At 39.8% G+C, this 17594-nt stretch overlaps 1 protein-coding gene across 11 annotated transcripts in view; it reads left to right on the forward strand.

Annotated features, from left to right (window-relative positions):
* RUNX1T1 (RUNX1 partner transcriptional co-repressor 1) overlaps positions 1-17594 on the forward strand; it is a 117818-nt gene that overhangs the window by 97828 nt on the left and 2396 nt on the right. For all 11 annotated transcript variants that reach the window (XM_041122939.1, XM_030011642.2, XM_030011648.2 and 8 more), the window contains 3 exons: positions 453-521; positions 6562-6752; positions 15875-17594. The exon at positions 15875-17594 is cut by the window's right edge and continues 2396 nt beyond it. In XM_041122939.1, the coding sequence (XP_040978873.1) occupies positions 453-521; positions 6562-6752; positions 15875-16150 (536 nt within the window). In that variant the 3' untranslated portion in view covers positions 16151-17594. The remainder of the gene's footprint in view (positions 1-452; positions 522-6561; positions 6753-15874) is intronic.

The following is a 17594-nucleotide window of genomic DNA, read 5'->3' on the forward strand; positions in this document are numbered from 1 at the left end:
TGGCTTTTATCTCCGCTCATCAGTAGCCATTCTGCTTTCACAGAGCAGAAGTGCCAAACCCGGACTGTTGCCCTCTTTCTTTTTCCTTTTCATAAACATAATGACAAAGGATGAAGCACGTCACTCCCTCAGTTGGTCTTGCAAAGCCAGCCTTAAAAGCATGGAAACTGTCATATAGAGTTGACTTGAAATGCTGTAAAATAAAAATAAAGCAAACTAGTTTCAGCTTGGCTTAAGATGAGACATTTGAGTCCTAAACATTGATCTGGTCTGTGACGTTTTTGAGCTATGGCCATAGCATCCGTTTTAGTTTGAGTAAAGAAAAACTTAATGTGATTTCTTGTCTGAGCAATACGTAAAGGGAAAAGGTATTTCTCTAAGTCTTGTTCTCAACAAGCAAGCATTGCTTATGATGCTCTTTCTTTCTCCCTCCACACCCCCTCCTCCTGCAGAATCGCATCGGGAATTCCTTCACAGGCCTGCATCTGGATACGTGCCAGAGGAGATCTGGAAGAAAGCTGGTAAGACTGTTTAAAAACACCAGCTTAGTCTTCTGGCAGCTGTGTGCAGTTGTTAATGCACTGATGTGAGGAATGGGGGGGGAAGGGGGGGGGAAGGGAAAAAAAGGGCTTACTAGTAACAAGAAGAAATTGTGTTTAATAATCTTAAACTGGAACTGATTGGGACATGAAATAATCTTTATAATAGAATCATCTGCTGCTATAGTTAGGGGGATATCAGCACTTCCATTAAGGACCCCTATTTTCAGGGGTTATAATGGTTTCAGACTGAAACTTGATATGCTAAAATTTCAGTCTGTTAGCAATTTAAAAAAAAAAAGTTTGTGTGGGGATTTTTTTTTTTAAGGTTCTTACCTATTTAAGGTAAGAATTCCCAAAGGAGGGGAAAAAACCTAAGTACACCTGTTAAAGAAAAACCTTCAGCTATGCAATGTAACCATTCTTAATTTTAAAAAAATTTTGTGCCTGTCAGTCCCCATTGAAGTCTGTGCTCGTAAACCCACAAAATTTTCAATGAAGTAAGCAAGATTGCATCTCTGCAGCTGCTCTGGGTGGTTGCACGGGTATTGACAGCATCTTCCTCGAGCTTGGAGAGCACCATGGGCAGACGTTGTGGTTGTGCAGAGTTTTCTTCAACACTTTGAAGCTCTGCCTGAGCACAGGAGTTTCCTGGCAAGGATCCCATTGCGGTGCTGGAGCTAAACCTTTGCTCTTTTGACATTGATGCCAGAGCTTCCTTGTTTTCAGAGGGGCCAGGAGGTAGCTCTTGAACTCCAGCGAGGTAGTTGAGCTTCTATATATACAATCATACACCCCACCCCCACCCCCACCTTTTGAACACCTGTAAAACCATGAAGTCTACAGCAGCTGTCTGAACAGGAGTTAATGATTAAACGGCAAATATGCAGCAGTTCTGATGCTTTCTGATCACGTCTCCTGTAACTGCTTGCTGCTTTTTGGTGTATTTTAAACTAGATACAGAGCATTCATGTAAAAATGTTATGCTGGCATATCGTTGCATCAGACAAGTAGTTGTGGGTTGTGTGTGATGTGGGTTTATTATGTGAAGTCTACATTTGCCAATATGTTAATTAATATTTTTGGAACTATTGTGTTTTCTATGAAAAATAACAAAACAATCTACATATTTTTCTTTTGTCCGAGGAAAGTGTAGCCTTTGTAACTCAATGCCCAAAAGTATTTTTATAGTTTGTTTTGCTGTATTTATGTTAACATCTTAAATGACAAATAAGAAAAAAATAGGCGGTGCCAGGGAATCTCAGTAAGAGAAGCATTATTCAGTTGAATTTCAGTAACTTTATTTCTCTTGCAAAACCCAGGTTTTGACGTAGTTTGGCATATCGAGTCATTTATGACTCCTCGATGCTGTACAATAAAAGAAAAAAGTTTCTTTGTGAGCTAGCAACACAAGTTAATGGAAGCTTTTGGCTTGAGTTATAAAATTGGATGTGCATTCACATTGCTTATCTCCACAAACGGTAGTGCACAGGAGCTGTGACATATCATCTTGTGAATGTATATGTCATCAGTTCCTTTGAAACAAAGTTTTTCCTTTGGTCCCATTTCCAGTCTCTATTTTCATGCTGATGTGGGTTTAAATCAGATTCCTTTTATTAACTGAACATGCCTGTGAATTGGAGAATAAAAAAAGCCTGACTCTCTACAGGATACATACCTGTATCTGTTACTAAGAGTAGTAAAACATCAGAAAGCATACTGCTTTTCATAAATCATGGGCCTTCATTTTCAGGAGGGTGCACTAAAGTTGGAGGTCTCCACAATTTCATAATCAGTTCAAGGCAGTAAAGGTGCAGTTCAGCTCTGTAAGAATAGGTCTCTAGTGCCATTTGAGATGGTCCGTAGTTTCCTGCCTGGGCTGCAACTGCCAGTCAAGAAGGCTGCAAATCTTTCACAAGTCATTTCTGCTGGCTCAGTGTGGGTATCTTAGTATCTCAAATGTCCATAAAGACCAATGTGTAAACAGCTGAATCAAGTATGAAAGTCTGATTGGGATGCTGAATCCATTGAACTGAAAGAATTTGGCATCAAATTGGTAAATAAGCAACCTCAAAGGCATGTGAAAAAGGGATTCACTTTAAGCTCTTGGAGATTGATAGACTCCAGCGTAATTCTTGAAATATACCAAGTTAAGTACGTGCTTTTGTGATTTTTGGAGCACGCACATGGTATGCAGCACCTTGTGAATTAAAGCCATGTGAACCCAATTCATTTTCATACATCAGTAGAAAGGAGTCATCAGTGCCCTGATTCACCTCATTGAATTGTGGATATGGAGTTGAAGAGTCCAAGCCACATTCTTGGTGTCCCTCAGTAGTCAAGAGAGAGACAGGCACGTGAAGAGGATCAGTCAGATGATAGGTTGGGTGACTTGCTCTCTGAAAATACCTATTTCTCTTTATTAAATACTGAGGGGATCCCAGGGCCACAGTGGGCTGCTGCCTTAGCTTCTTTCTGTGTCACGAGGAATCTGTCTTCCGGCCATCCCCTGTCACTTAGCAAGGCCTACTGTTCATGGCAATCCAGATGGAAGCGCTGGAGTTACCAAGCAGGTGTGGAATGACCATACTTTCTCACACAAAGACAATAAGGCCCCTGCACGTTCTCCAGAGTAGTCCTGAGAAAGAGGTGGTGCATTTTGGGGTATGAGACTGAGATAACTCATGTCACCAATGGCCAACGGCCTTCTTTGCCAGGGTCAGCCTGAGAGTGAGATGATGCAAAATGTCGTGGTGGCACAGGACTGCACCCCTGCCCACCACCTTTCTCTTCTCGTCATGTGGACCGAGTGTGCCCGTGATGTGAGGGAGGTGACGAGGAGCTGGCTGGTGAATCATCACGTTGGGTTATATACAGCAGTGAATGATGAGCTGAGTACCTCTCCTGAGTCAGCTCCAAGGGCCTCTGATCAGGGCTGAGTAACGCCTGTTCCACACAGGCTGTTTGTTCCCTGGAGCTTCTCTTATGAGTTAGCGCTCCTCAAAGGGAAGGAAGATTTCAATTGCATTCCTAAAATGACAGTGAATTTATGCCAAGAATGCTTAGCATTAGTGGGAGAATGGAGGATGCAGATACATGCATCTTAGATACTTGGTTTTAAAAACTTCTGGATTTATGTTGTCTGATATTGGAGTCTAATCACTCTTCCTTTCTCTGGAAATGCAGAGAAGAGAAGAGTGCTGGTATCATTCTTGGTCTTCATAGCTCAGCACTGTCAAGGCAAATAAAATCTCCCTTCACTGTCACCCATAACTTTTCCTGCACAGATACTACAGTTTTTATTGTTACCTGAAACTATGAAGCCTGCATTCTATGTCTATAAAATACCTGTGGGTAGTAAAAACATTTATTTTGAGTAGATGTGCAGAAAATCAGTGATATGAAATTTTGTCTAGTTTATTTGGGTGTTCATGAGTTCATAATAAATGGAAATCATGGTGGTGCATTGTGACCAAAAACCCCAACATATTTTAACTATTTGTTTTCACACTTAGTATAGCACAACACAAATTCTGTTGTCAAAGTTAATGGAAATACTAAAGTCCAATCCATAGTTTATGCCAATTAAAGAGTATCAGTCAGGCATATGGCCTTCTAAGCACTTTTAGCATCTTCACACTCTCAGAAGCTTTGCAAAAAAACTTACGCAGCATAGAAGTTAGAATATAAGGCTCAATTTCAATATTTGGGCTGAAAAGAAGTAGATTATGTAGGATGAAAAACTATAAAACTAGAAGTCTGTAAAATGTTGGAGTATTTTGTTTGTTTTATATAATAGTTTAAACTGGTATTTCTAACCACTGCAAACACCTCAACGTAAAACTAAATTTATATGATGTAATGAAAGTGCATTATGCCATACAAAGATAATTTCTATTCGTAGCAAATACCAGCAAGAATACAGATTTTCTCAAAAGAAATCCACTTTGTTAGTAACTGCAGTTCATAGACACAAAACGTCTGTATTTAAGTTGCCTCATTTTTATGAAAATGGTAATAAAATTGCATCTGTATGTTTGCCTGTGTATATTTCTTTTCTCACGATCAGTGAATGTTTGCAGTTGGTAATAAATATTCAAGCACCTTGCAAATGTCCTACCAATTCCCTTTGCTGATCTGTGTGCGCCTGTGGGACTAGAATAGGAATGCATAATTTAAATATAAATTGCCTGATTTGCATATAGAATTAGTCTAGCTGCAGCTTTGATCGTAAGCAAAAATTATTGTCCTGTATTGCCACTTAGATAGAATTTTAATTCACCTTGAATATTCAAAGTAAATTAAGCCTTGGCTGTATGGTTGAAGGGTATGATTTTTTCCTCTCCTGAGGCTTTCCCCTAAACAACATTTATGGTAGGGTAATATAAGGGCATATTTTCAGCCTCATAAAAATAAAGGCATAAGTTTTATCTCTAAGTTCCCCCCGCCCCCCAACTTCAGTTGAAACATCTCTTGCAGACATGCACGTGCATTGACACGCACACACACACAGAGTAATAGAACTCTTCTTTCATTTTAATTAATTCCATTTTAGTCAGTACGTGGCTTAAAGTTAAGTCTTTATTTCAATTTGCTTAATAACTGACAATGGAGACTTCACGTAGTCATTTTTTTTAAATAACAAGTGCAGAGCTATGAGACATAACTCAAGAGAGTTTTTGACTTAGTATCTGTATGTAAGAGTTTGGTCTATGTACATGTGCGTGCACACAAATGCATGGGCTAAATACATGGACTAAAACTCAAACCCGTAACACAGTAGTAATACTTAGATTTTAATCTACAGGAAAACATTTTTATAGAAATCTATGTTTTTAATTAAACAGAACATTTAATTAAGGTGGTTTTTAAGTGGATGAAACAATTAAGTGCAAACACTTGAATGAAACATGTCATAATTAGTTTTAATAGAGTGTTAATTGGTACTAGGTTTGCCAAGTTAATAATTACTGCTTATTAAATTTTCAATTAATCATTGTCATTTTGCTTTGAATAAAGATGAAAATTAGATAAACTAATTCAGGGGGAGGATGGTTTCCTTGTTAATTAGAGCAGTTAATTAAAAAAAAAAAAGAAATTACTTGTTTTAGTTGTCAATTAAAAGACTGTTCATTAGTAAAATCTTTGCACTCTTCCTGCATCAAAACCCAAATAACTAATTTGTGACAATCCATGTTTTCCGGAATAAAAGATATGATGCTAGTATATACCAAAGAAACGGCTCATACCGACTTAGTTATTTTACAAGAAGCATGAAGGTTTGAATTCAGTGAAGCGGTGTGCCCCTGCTCAGTGTTAATTGTGCACTGAAACCTTGCTGGCTGTGGTGTGCTCAAGAGCTCTGCGGAGCCAGGAAGTCAAGTCTTCACAGTGTAAACATGGGTTCGAAGGAGAGATCAAGAGGTCAAATGAATGTTCATAAACAAATTTTAATTTTGGCTCATAAAATTATATGTCCAGGAAAAGATATTAGGCCAGCGATTTAAGTTTTTTAAATAAACTCTTGGGGTATTTTTAACTTCATGTATTTATTTGTTAACGTATGGGGAAAAAAATTGTTAATGACTATAAATCCTGTCTTAATTTCCAGAGCTTAAAGACACATTTTTTAAAAAGTCTGTAATATTATGTCTCAAATAATAATTCTTGCCAAACATATTCATAAGTCTGGTGTGCTGCAAAACCAATTTTCCAAGTAAAATGTTCAAAAAGGTCACAAAAATAACACGCCAGAGATCTGAAATGTCTGTACTTAAAGAAGTACTGAGTGTGAATCGAAATAGCAGGAATTGTCGCAAGTGTTAGAGGCTTTGGTGATGGGGCAGTAAAAAAGCACCTGGGTGGTCTTGAAGAGTCTTGAGAAACCAGGTTCCTCTGTGCCCTTCTACTCCAAATGAAGACTCTCAATATCATAGAGTATCTGCTGCATTTCATGCCTCAGTTCTGTGTAGCCCTGTGCCAAACGTCCTGCGCTGACGGGGATTTCTGCCCTCCTTTGTAGAGGAAGCTGTCAACGAAGTAAAGCGTCAGGCGATGGCCGAGTTGCAGAAGGCAGTGTCGGAGGCAGAGCGGAAAGCTCACGACATGATCACTTCAGAGAGAGCCAAGATGGAGCGCACTGTCGCCGAAGCCAAGCGCCAGGCTGCAGAGGATGCACTAGCTGTTATCAATCAGCAGGAGGATTCAAGCGAGGTAAGGTCTTTGCTGGGCAGGCATCACCTGTAGCTGTAACTGAGCTAGCTTTAATCTGGCACAGGCTATTCATGTGACACAGGAGTATCAGTGCCCGCTATTAACTGTTTGCACAGTTGCTTTGGACGCGTATGTGAGGCACATGCGGAGCTCCAGATTTTTCTTGGCTGTGTTGTAATCGGAGCCCGAAATAGCTAGTGAACTTGAGTTGTGTTCTCACCTTTTAACTGCTGTTCAGGGTTACATATAATGCACACATTTCTGTTCTAATTTAGCTTTCAAGTAGCTTTATTTTAAAGCTCTTCAAACTGCCCTATTGAATAGATAACAAGATTGCTTGGTGGAAAATATTTCACACTGAAATCTGATTTAAACAAAGAAATGATTCATTTAAGAGATTGTAGAGCAAGGTGGCTAAAAGCTTGTCTGGGGAAAGTTTTGGATGTAGAAGTGATGAGCAAAAGATGATGGTTCCTGTAGGACAGAATGTGAATGTAGATTTCCAAGTGTTTCCTTATTTTGAATGTGCTGCTTTGGCTGCAAGGAATATTTGAGAGTCGAGGAGTGGGCAAACAGTGTTTGGAAGGACGAAAAATAGACTGAAAAGAGAACAGAGAGTAAAACAAGAATAAGTATGTTAAGCCTTCATTTACTTTCAGACCTGAGAGTGGAAGCCTTGAATTGCTGCAGTACGGGATGTCCAGCAGCACGACTAGCTGGAAGCTGGGAGAGAAAGAGCAGCGTGTGTTTGACCAGCGCTGCAGCAGTCTAGATAGCAATTAAATTTTACGTCCGTTACAGAAAAACAACGTCCTAAGTTAAAACTGCCCTTAAAAACAGATGTGACAAAGAAGTGACATCAGTTAAAAGTTATTTCTATATAATCTTCATCTCTCAAGGCCACTGAAATGAAAGAACATTACTTTCATGAAGTATTTATTGTTTGTACTAAGATCTTGGCTGTAGTAAAACCACTTTTCAATATAAATTCTAAATGGCAGGGAGTTAGAAAAAAGATTAGATAGCAGTACCTGTTGTGTGGGGACATCTGTTTGTGTTTGCTAGTGTCAAAGCACTTTTCATGGGCTGGATGGGCAGCGTTGTAGAAGAGTCACTTAAGTTGAAAGATGCAGATGAGCTAGCTGCAGCATGCTGAGAAAACTGGCAAAAATCACGAGCAGATAAGTCAGTGGCATGCTGCAGTATGCATCCATAATTTGAGGGAGCGTAAGATTTTAATTCATACCAGGCTTCTCTGGAGATGAAAGACCATTGTGGGATCACTGAATGCCCAGAGTTTCTCCTTAATGTGTAGCAGATGAATAACAAGGAGACAAAAGGAATTGATTTTCAGCATCTGAAAGTTTCTCAGGAAGAAAGGGACTACGGGAAGTGTACATACCCTTTAAGTACTAACTGTTCCATTGTAGATTAAATGAGACATAAATTCAATTTATCGGCATTTTGTATCTGAGATACTCGAGGACATTTTTCCTGCACTATGTTCACAGAGAGGGCGTTTGTCTGACTTAGCATCATTAAAGAGCTGTCATTTTGTGTGTGTATATGTACAAGAGACTTCTATTGTTAAAACCAAAATTCCAAAGGTAAATGCCTTTGGAGGAAGCAGCAAATTAAATCTGTTTAGTGAACTGATATAGTGTAGGCAGGACAGAGGAAGTACTTATGTGCCAATACACACAGCCCATTCTTCCACAAGCAAATGTGCATCCAAAGGAACATGTAGAGAGTTTGTGTGCTGTAATTAAGTCCTGAGCAGTCATAGCTCTGGAAAAAGCTGTATAACAACAGACATCTTTACTTCTTCTCCAGCAGAATTGCTTACAAGGTTGTCTACTTCTTGGAAACAGGACTTTAAAAAAAGGCAAATAATTCTTTTGATTGCATTCTAATGAAATGTGGCTCATAAGGCTATGGATGTTCTCAGGGCTGTGCATCCTCAGGGAGAGTACAAGCCTCCTGGACTTAGAAATGAAGTCTAGTGTCCTGGTCCTGCAGCTTTCACCCCTGTGGTCATGAGTGGCACATCAGGGTGGCTGTTTTGAGGTGAAGAATGGAAGTTTTAGTAAACCTGCAGCGAGAACTCATGTTTGCTCAGTTTGTGTTTACAGGTGCTTGATTAATTGTGAAGGGAAATGACAGTGATACTTATTTGAGAGTTAGATGTGTCTATTTAGTTTTTATAATTAGTTCCTCTTTGGCTTCTAATTATGCCAGACTCCAAACATTTAGGGCAGCGCTTCTCACAGTTACCTGTTAACTCTGGCTGTCCATTTTTTTTTTTTTTTTTTTTTTTTTGAATAACTCCTGTAAGAATGGACCACACTTTTCCTTAATCTTTGAGGACAGAAGATCAGTTTGCCAGTGTTTGAAAAGCGTTTCTTTGAAGATGAGACCTTGTGTTGAGGAATAAAACTTCACATTAGCTTTGGTGCTCATTATCTCTCAGTCTCTCTGTGAATGTTCCTCCTCATTTGTCTAGGTTGTAAGTCTCCATAAAATTCTCTCTGTTTGCAACTTTCAGCAGAACGCTTCCAGCAACGCAGATTCCTGTGTACTAAAAGCACTGGAGTAATATTTCCAGGGCTAGAATATTTCCAGTTCCAAATGAGAAGGCTGAAGAGCAGCTTCTGCAGTCTTCCAGGTCTAGAGGAAGGCTGAGCATCACTCCTCGTTTCTTAGCCTTGGCAGGACATTATGCCAAGGCCTGCAAGAGAGCTCAGTATAGGCTGCTATATAATCTCCATGCAGTTCCTGACAGAGAATATTTCTCCCACGGGTGTAATTTGTTCTTTTGGCTGTTGAAACTATGAATGGAGATGGGAATTTGGCACCAGATTTCTAATGTATCAGATACAATTTTTGTCTGATATGGCCACTCCCTGTCTGTTGGCAAGGTTTCTCCCTTACAGCTCTTCATTTGTTATTCAGTAAAATGCATCCTGAATCTAGCTGGGGCTTCTTGAAGCTGCTCTGGTGTGAGAATTTTGTGGCATGATTTTTATTGCAGTCTTCTCCAGACCTCAAAGTGATAACAAGTACTAAGACTCAAGATTTTTGTAATTATTATAGTTTTAAGATAATATGTAGTTTCCTCATCCAAGACCTTTCAGAGGTCTCACAAAGAGAAGTAGATTGATTTTTTTGATTTTTGTTGTTGTGGTGGTGTTTTTTTGTGGTTTTTTTTTCTGGTTTTGTTTGGGGGTTTTTTGTGGTTTGTTTTGCTTTGTTTTGAACCCAGAAAAAGTAGCATCCTTGAGTGCAAGATTGTCTGCAAGAAAACAGTGAAGTAGGGCATGTTGAGCTGACTGGAGCAAAATAAAGGGAGCCGAGGACAGTGAGAGGACTAATAGGGGAGGTGTGATATTTGAAGCATCTTGACTTTTAAGAAGTGGTCTGCAATATTTTGAGAATTACCACATTACATAGTATAGTTTTAATTTCTGACCCTGACGCGATACCTTGTTGAACTATTGTTCTTTGCTTATGTTTGAATTGTTCAATATGATTTAACTCGCAGTGCCACTGCTTCAGTGTTTGTACATTTACTTTCTAAAGATTTCCATAGTTTCTCAGGATAAGCTGTTGTGACTGAGCAGGATATGTTTATTATTTTCTGTTAGTCTAATGAGAGATTTGTTGAAGATCAGCTAACAGAGCACACTGCTGTTGGAAAGCAAAAGGACAGGAGAAGGCCTACCTGTCAGCATGGCTGTTCCTGAACCACAAATTATTTCTTTACCAGTTCCTTACAGTTGGCTTGACAAAAGATGACCCATTCATCAGTAGTTGACTTGGCTGAGTACAGAAACATGTGTGAGCAGCCTACTCTTTAATGACTGCCGTGCTTGCTTTGGCTGCAGTGTACTGTTGTGCAAATCAATTTTAATAGTAAGGGTGAACAGCTTAGCAAAGAAACTGGCTGCCCAGATTGTAGGGGGAAAAAAATAATCATCAAAACATCTGTCTTTCTGCTCTGGTATAAAATGCCACTGAAAAATCTGACACTCAGTGTTCTTCCTCACTTTTGAGTAGGGTGGGGGCTGGGGAAGGAACACAAATGTTTCGGTTCTCTCTACTTAAAGCAGATGCTGACATCTGCTCAGATAAAACAAGTATGTAACTGGTCCAACGCTGCTTTTAAGAGATGTGCAATGTTAGGGCTTGTTTATATTGCAGCAGTTTATGTTGTATGTGAATATCACACCTGACATTTTGAAGACAGCTGGGTTCAATCTCTGCTGACCAATCCACTGAGACCAGGACTGTGCCAGCAAACCTGATTCTGAGCATCAGATGCTGTGATTCAGGCAAGCCTAGTTTTTAGGCTGGTATTAAATGTAATACCTATGTCAGCTAATGTTTAATTTTTTGGCTGGGCATCTCTTAGAAAGTAGCACATCATCCCCTGCAGTGGTGGGTGGTACAGAGGCACCAGAGCCATGTGTTCTGCGCAGGATCAGTCCAGATGTGATGTGAACGTTGGCACTGCCCCAGATTGCTAAGCTAAGCCTGGCTAGCCAGCTTGCACGTCTCTTCCGTATGCTTCTCCCCACTTCTGTTTTCAGGATTTAGCTTCTCTCATGCTGACTTGTATGAACATAGATGTACTTCACACAATAAACAGTGGCTTGGGCAAGCCTGGAGTTTTCAGTGATAGCTGTAACTTTACTAGAAGCATCTAAAGTTTTGAGTGTCTTTGTACGGAGTGCTGCATTTTGATGCAGCGTGGGAATTTCCAAAGTACCAATGTGTTTCCCTTGCTAACAGGTCTTGGATAGAATTCATAAACAACTTTGCTGGTTTTTTTACACTGGTGTTCAGTGGCTCATGTAGCCCTCGTTTACTCCACTGTGGTTTCAGTGATTTCTAGATGTTCTGTTTCTTGGGGTTAGCAGTGATAGCGTTTTGAATGCCATGGGCATTGCAGAACCAGGAAAAAACTGGGTTCTTCATACCCATCCATGCTTCCTTTCCTGGTAAACTGGGGAAATCCAGAATTTATCAAAGATGACAGAGCAGTGTTTGACACTGTATTATGGCATTTTAGAGTTCATCATCTCTTTGACATGTCACAGTCCATTTGGGTTTTTTTCTTCTTTAAGCAAGCTCTACACTGAGTCTCAGCTGGAGGTGTCAGAGGAAAGCAAATACTCAATTGTGGTTGAATATGTCAAAGATGAAAGCCATGGGATGGGCAAAATTATTGACAAGTATGTGTCCTAGTACTGGAGACCACAGAAATGGAGACCATTTGTTTTTAAGAATTTTCATGATGGCAAACAGAAGTTTCTGAGTTCTGTTGTTTGAAGATGGAAGCTTAAGTGCATGAGAATTAAGAGTCTGACCTAAGATAAGGCTCTGACCTAAGACTGATGTTCCTTGTCAGTTGAAAGAAGAGGATGAAATATGATCGGTGGCATAAATTCGGAACGAGATTCCCATCTGGTGTAATTTAGCCCAATTTCATTGAATTAATCCATTTTCAAGGGACTGAAGTTAAATTGAATTATGTAGTCTGAGAATCTGGCCTTTTGTATAACCTCACTGTTTCACAGGAAAATCAATGCAGAGTTAAACTGTAATCCAGTCCTCCTCGTAGTTTTAGCTACATCTGGAACTCTATAAAGCAGAAGCTGGAAGTGCGCTGTAGTAGGGCACTACCTAAAGACAGAGAAGATAGACCAGGAGAGGCTTTGAGACATCTCCTACTCCCTTTCCCAATGCATTATCAACTCTAGCTGTATCATTCCTGTAAGATACCTGCTTTTCCTGTGCTTTAGTGATGGAGATTCTCCAGCACCTCTAGGCAATTTGTGCCTGTCCTTAAAAAGAGATTTCTCATAACATCTCTTTCCAGGTTTTTTTGCAGATGTTTGATCCCGTTACTTCTCCTGGTCATCCATGTAGACATGGTCATTGACCGTTTCACTGCAGTAGCCTCCAAGATGTTTGGGTTCTACCGTCCCCTCTCAGGCTACCATCTCTCCTTAGGTTTAACAGTCTGAGTTCGTTCAGTCTCTTCTCATAGCTTGTGTTTGTTGGACTTCTGATTATTCTGTCTGCCTTTCTCTGGGTTCTTCCCAAGTCTTATTTATCTTATTTGATTTGCTGTATTTGAAGTGTGTCATCCCAGCCTGGACAGTACTCCAGGCTGGGTCTTGCAAGTGCTAGGGGTTGGAGAGTCTTAAATCAGGTGTAAAGCAGTCCATAGTTGTGCTCATACACCCTTGTATGATGATTGCCACCTTGTCACCAACATGACATTGTGGTCCCCTGTTATCCGACGTGCTGTCTACATGGTTCAGCCAGGGTGCCCCGTTTTGCTGCTACCTGCTAGAGCTTCCCAGGAGGGAAGATACCTTGAGCATGCTTAATCCCGTAGTGAGCTCAGGCTCTGTCCATGCTATCTGAATCAAATGGAAATAGGTGAGCAGAGATATATGAAGCACAGTCCAGGCTATTAGGTGGCATCCTGAGCCTGGCTTTTCTTCAGTAGAATTTGGGCTCTGGAGGTATCAGCCAGCAGTGTGAAGAGAAAGCATCTGTTGCCAAAGGTTGCAGTGCCCAAGCCTGATCTTTACTGCTGTTTTTCACAACTTGCACGTGGGAAGGAGCAATGAGTGGCCTCAATGGTGAGGGCTGTGCAGGGCAGGAGTTCTGCACGTCAAATCCAGCTACTATCACAATGCAAGCTCCCCATGGCATGTGTGCTTGTTTATGCTAATTTGCACTGTAGTAATTTATAAATGCAGTGAGTTGTTGCATAAATGTGAGCTGTAAAATTTATTTTGAAATTCTTGTATTTTATGTGCTTTTATTCCCACAATTACACTAAAGCTGTAATGACCTGTTAAATTAGAAATAATATGTCCAATGGACAAAATCACATACCAGACAATGTAGGACACATTAAGTAATCATGTAAGGAGCCAGTTTAGAGCTTTGTCACTTCATTAAAATCTTGCACTTATGTCTCACTTTTCATGTTCTGTACAAGCTGATAGTTAATTGATGACTATTTTATAAGAAAGTTGAACCAATACTGTTAAAATTAAATGACTGTTTTCTGACATCAATACAGATCTTGTGGTAAGGTACTGCAATATTGTACGGTGGCTCTGGTCACGTCTGGAGACAGTTCTATCTGTGCAGATAGGCCTTCCGCAAAAAGGAAGCAAAATGAAGATTCCCCAGAAGTTGGCCTAATTAAAGAGATATTTGAGTAGAAAAAGTTTGACATCCTCGTAACAATTCCAGCACAATTAAAGCATGCACTTCAGTGTTGCAATCAGATATGCACAAGGGAGGGATTCCTGCACCTGGGCAGGTGCTGGCTGACTTCAGTGTTATTCCACGTGGGGAGAAGTGTCTTTTCAGAAAAGTCTGCATGGGGAGGTTTTGTACATGTGTATTTGTTTTCAGATGAGGGGATACAGGGAAATACGGGCCAAACCCAGGGCTGGCAATTTAGTTGGAATCAAATAGCTAGGAGGTCAGCAGGCATAGCAGTAGGTGGAAATTCTGTGCAAATAAAGTTGGAACAGAATTATACCACGTTTACCGATAACAGTGCAAGCATCAAGCTGGCAAAATGAAACTTCTACAAGTATGACATGACTGTTGAGAAATATGAGTATAGCAAAAGAAGGAGAATCTAGGTATATCACAGTCTATTCTCTTTCTAGTCAGCAGGATGAGGCATTGTATCTCTTTGAAATGCTAATACAAACTTGCCAGGTCATTTTGGTGTATGCGTAAATATGTGCCTGCACATGTTCATGTACAGTGTTCTAAATTACTTACAGTTATTTTTAATTCTGGAGATAAAAGGTCTTTTAAAGAAAAGGTGTTCAAGAATAGTACAGCTATCCGTTTCCGAAGGTGGTTTTAACCTCTCCAGCACTGGACAGAGTTTGAGCAAAATGAACCTGAAACAATGAATACTGAATCAAAACCAGGTGATGCCAGAAAAGGAGTCTGAATTCCCGACATTTAACTACCAGAAACATCTGTTTCTGTGTGTTAGTAATTCCACCTTTTTTTAAAACTGTTTTTAAAGATGGGAACAATTTTATGAATTAAAAAAAAAGAAGTCTCCAACACATGTATCTGTAATTGCCTGGTTTAGTCTGTGTGTTTAATCGGTATGAATTGAGAATGCCATGTACGTTTGATTTCAAACTCAAAGAGCAATTGAGCACTGGACAGTTACTCTTCCCCCATCTGCCAGTACATGCCTATGCCAAAAAAACAACAAACCAACCAACCAAAGGGGAAAAAAAAACCCTAAACAGCAAAAAAGGGGAGGATGGAACTAACACACGGATATTTTCTACAGAAGCCACTTGACTCCGATTAAATGTCTAATTTCCTTAAAATATTGGTTTGGATTTAGGTTTTTGTTTGATTCTGAAATTGGGAATTTTTTTTATGTAGTTGAGGAATATCACTTAAAGATTGGCTGTGTTCCAGCATCCAGCTGGTATAGCTATAGAGTGTGAGAAAGTGAACAGCATACATATTCTGCGGTGGCTTCCCCATCCTGCCAAAGATTTAGGCTCCAGCTTAACTAATCCCTGCCAGAAGTGCCACTGTGTCAAATGGCATTACTCAGATGATTAAAACTGAAGTTATCCTGCAGTAACAAGTCTTACCTGTGTGTTAGTCTTTTTCTCCCTTTCTTGTGTTGCATTAGTCCCTCTCCACTTTTGGAGAAGCATTTTTTTGTGTGTGCTTGTTTCATTATTTGTTTTAATAAATCTGGCAGAGGAGCTTCATTATTTGTTTTAATAAATCTGGCAGAGGAGCTAGCTGAAGTTTTACTGAAACTTTCTATTAGTCAGCATGCTTCTGGCGACTGGACGTGAAGGCGTACTTGGAGTTTGCATCACTGGTACTAGCAAATAGCCGCTTTTGTTCTTGCCCAGTTTTTGCGGGCCAGAGTCCCCTAGGGTGTCTGGAGCTGCTGTGGAACAGGTTCATGCCTCAACCATCGTTAGGCAGAGGGTTGACCAGCAGTTCCCTGCCAGCTGTTTTTAATAGAAAATTTAGACACTAGCTGATTTCTCCCATCTCTCCCCCTCCTCTTTTGCTTCTAGAGTTGCTGGAACTGTGGCCGGAAAGCTAGTGAAACCTGCAGTGGTTGCAACACAGCACGATACTGTGGCTCATTTTGCCAGCATAAGGACTGGGAGAAGCACCATCACATCTGTGGACAGACCCTCCAAGCCCAGCAGCAAGGAGAGACACCAGCAGTGAGCTCCTCCGTGACACCCAGCAGCGGGGCCGGGAGCCCCATCGACACTCCACCAGCAGCCACTCCTAGGTCCACCACCCCGGGAACCCCATCCACCATAGAGGCAACTCCTCGTTAAAACTGAACTCGAAACTCTGAAAACAAAAACACAACAAAAAATGAAACCAATTCCTCATCCTCAGATGCGCAAAGATTTTAACTGAACTGTCATATTTCAATACTTCAATAAGAAAGAACTTACTGTATCTTGAGGTGGTAGAAAATACAGAAGGCCAGTAACGGGTCATAATGACTTATTGTGGATAACAAAGATATCTTTTCTTTAGAAAACTGAAAAGAGAGCAGAGAATATACACAAAATGATAGATTTGACCTCCTCCCTGTTATTTTCCAGTAGCTGGGATTTTAAACTAGATGACCTCATTAACAGATGCTTTACCAAACAGCAAACCAAGAGATTGCTAATTGCTGTTGAAAGCAAAATGCTAATATTAAAGTCACAATGTTCTTTATAACAATAATGGAAATTAAAAAAAAAAAAGAGAGAGAGAGAAAAAAATAACCCTCAAGGGCACGAGCATTGGATACAGCAGTAGACATTTTAACAAGAAGATGAATGGCGTCCGTGGGTTACTGACTGAACTTTGAAGACCCGCATCAAAACGCGCAGATGTGCAGCAGATTGGAAGGAGACACAGATGTTCATTTTTTTTCCTGTTTCTGAAAGAAATAAAATAATATCCAGGTCAACAGAATGAAAAATGAAAGATGATTTGCAGTGGGATGTAGGACTACAGCAGCAAAGAAAAAAAAAATGCCATAATACAAAAGGCTTTTTTTTTTTTTTCCTTTTAAATACAGAAATAAGGGACACAGCCTGCAGTTAATTAGCATCCTGGCGGCTTTGACATCAGCCAGCTGCTCCAACTAAACCTTTCAACATTTCTTCACTTTTTTTGCAAGGTTCCACAGAGTATGACAATCGGGTCTATTCCAGCTCATTCATTTTTGTATTGAAAATTAATAATAATAGTTAATAATACGGTGGCTCCAGCTCCAGCCCCTTTCCAAATTCTTTCCACCCCATCCCGTTTGGATTTTTAATTAAGAAAAAAAAAAAGAAAAAAAAAAGAAAAAAAAAAGAAAGAAAAAACCCCCTAGTAGTTCTCTTGGTGTTAAAACACTTCTGTCCTGTGAGGTTTCCCAATGGTGTTTTTCTTGTAAATGTGTTGGACAAATGTGAAGATGCATTGTAGTTTAACCATGCTCACATTTAGTCTTCTTTATTCCTAGTTGGTGAGAAACCTGTATCTTTCTATGCTGCTTTTATATCTGTATGTATTAGTGATATTTCTCTAGTAGCTTAAAAAAAAAAAAGAAAAAACAAAACAAAAAAAACTTTTTTTGTTTGTCCTGAAGAAAAACAAATGCTATCTATTGGAGCTGCTATTTCACTCTGTTATAGAATTTTTTTTCTGAAAACTAGCATGCTTCACGGAATGCTAACATATTGGTGTTTTTGTAAGAGGGATGTACATAAATGTATTTTGCACTGTCACAAT

Source organism: Aquila chrysaetos, chromosome 4, assembly GCF_900496995.4.
Source record: "Aquila chrysaetos chrysaetos chromosome 4, bAquChr1.4, whole genome shotgun sequence".
Classification (NCBI taxonomy): Eukaryota; Metazoa; Chordata; class Aves; order Accipitriformes; family Accipitridae; genus Aquila; species Aquila chrysaetos.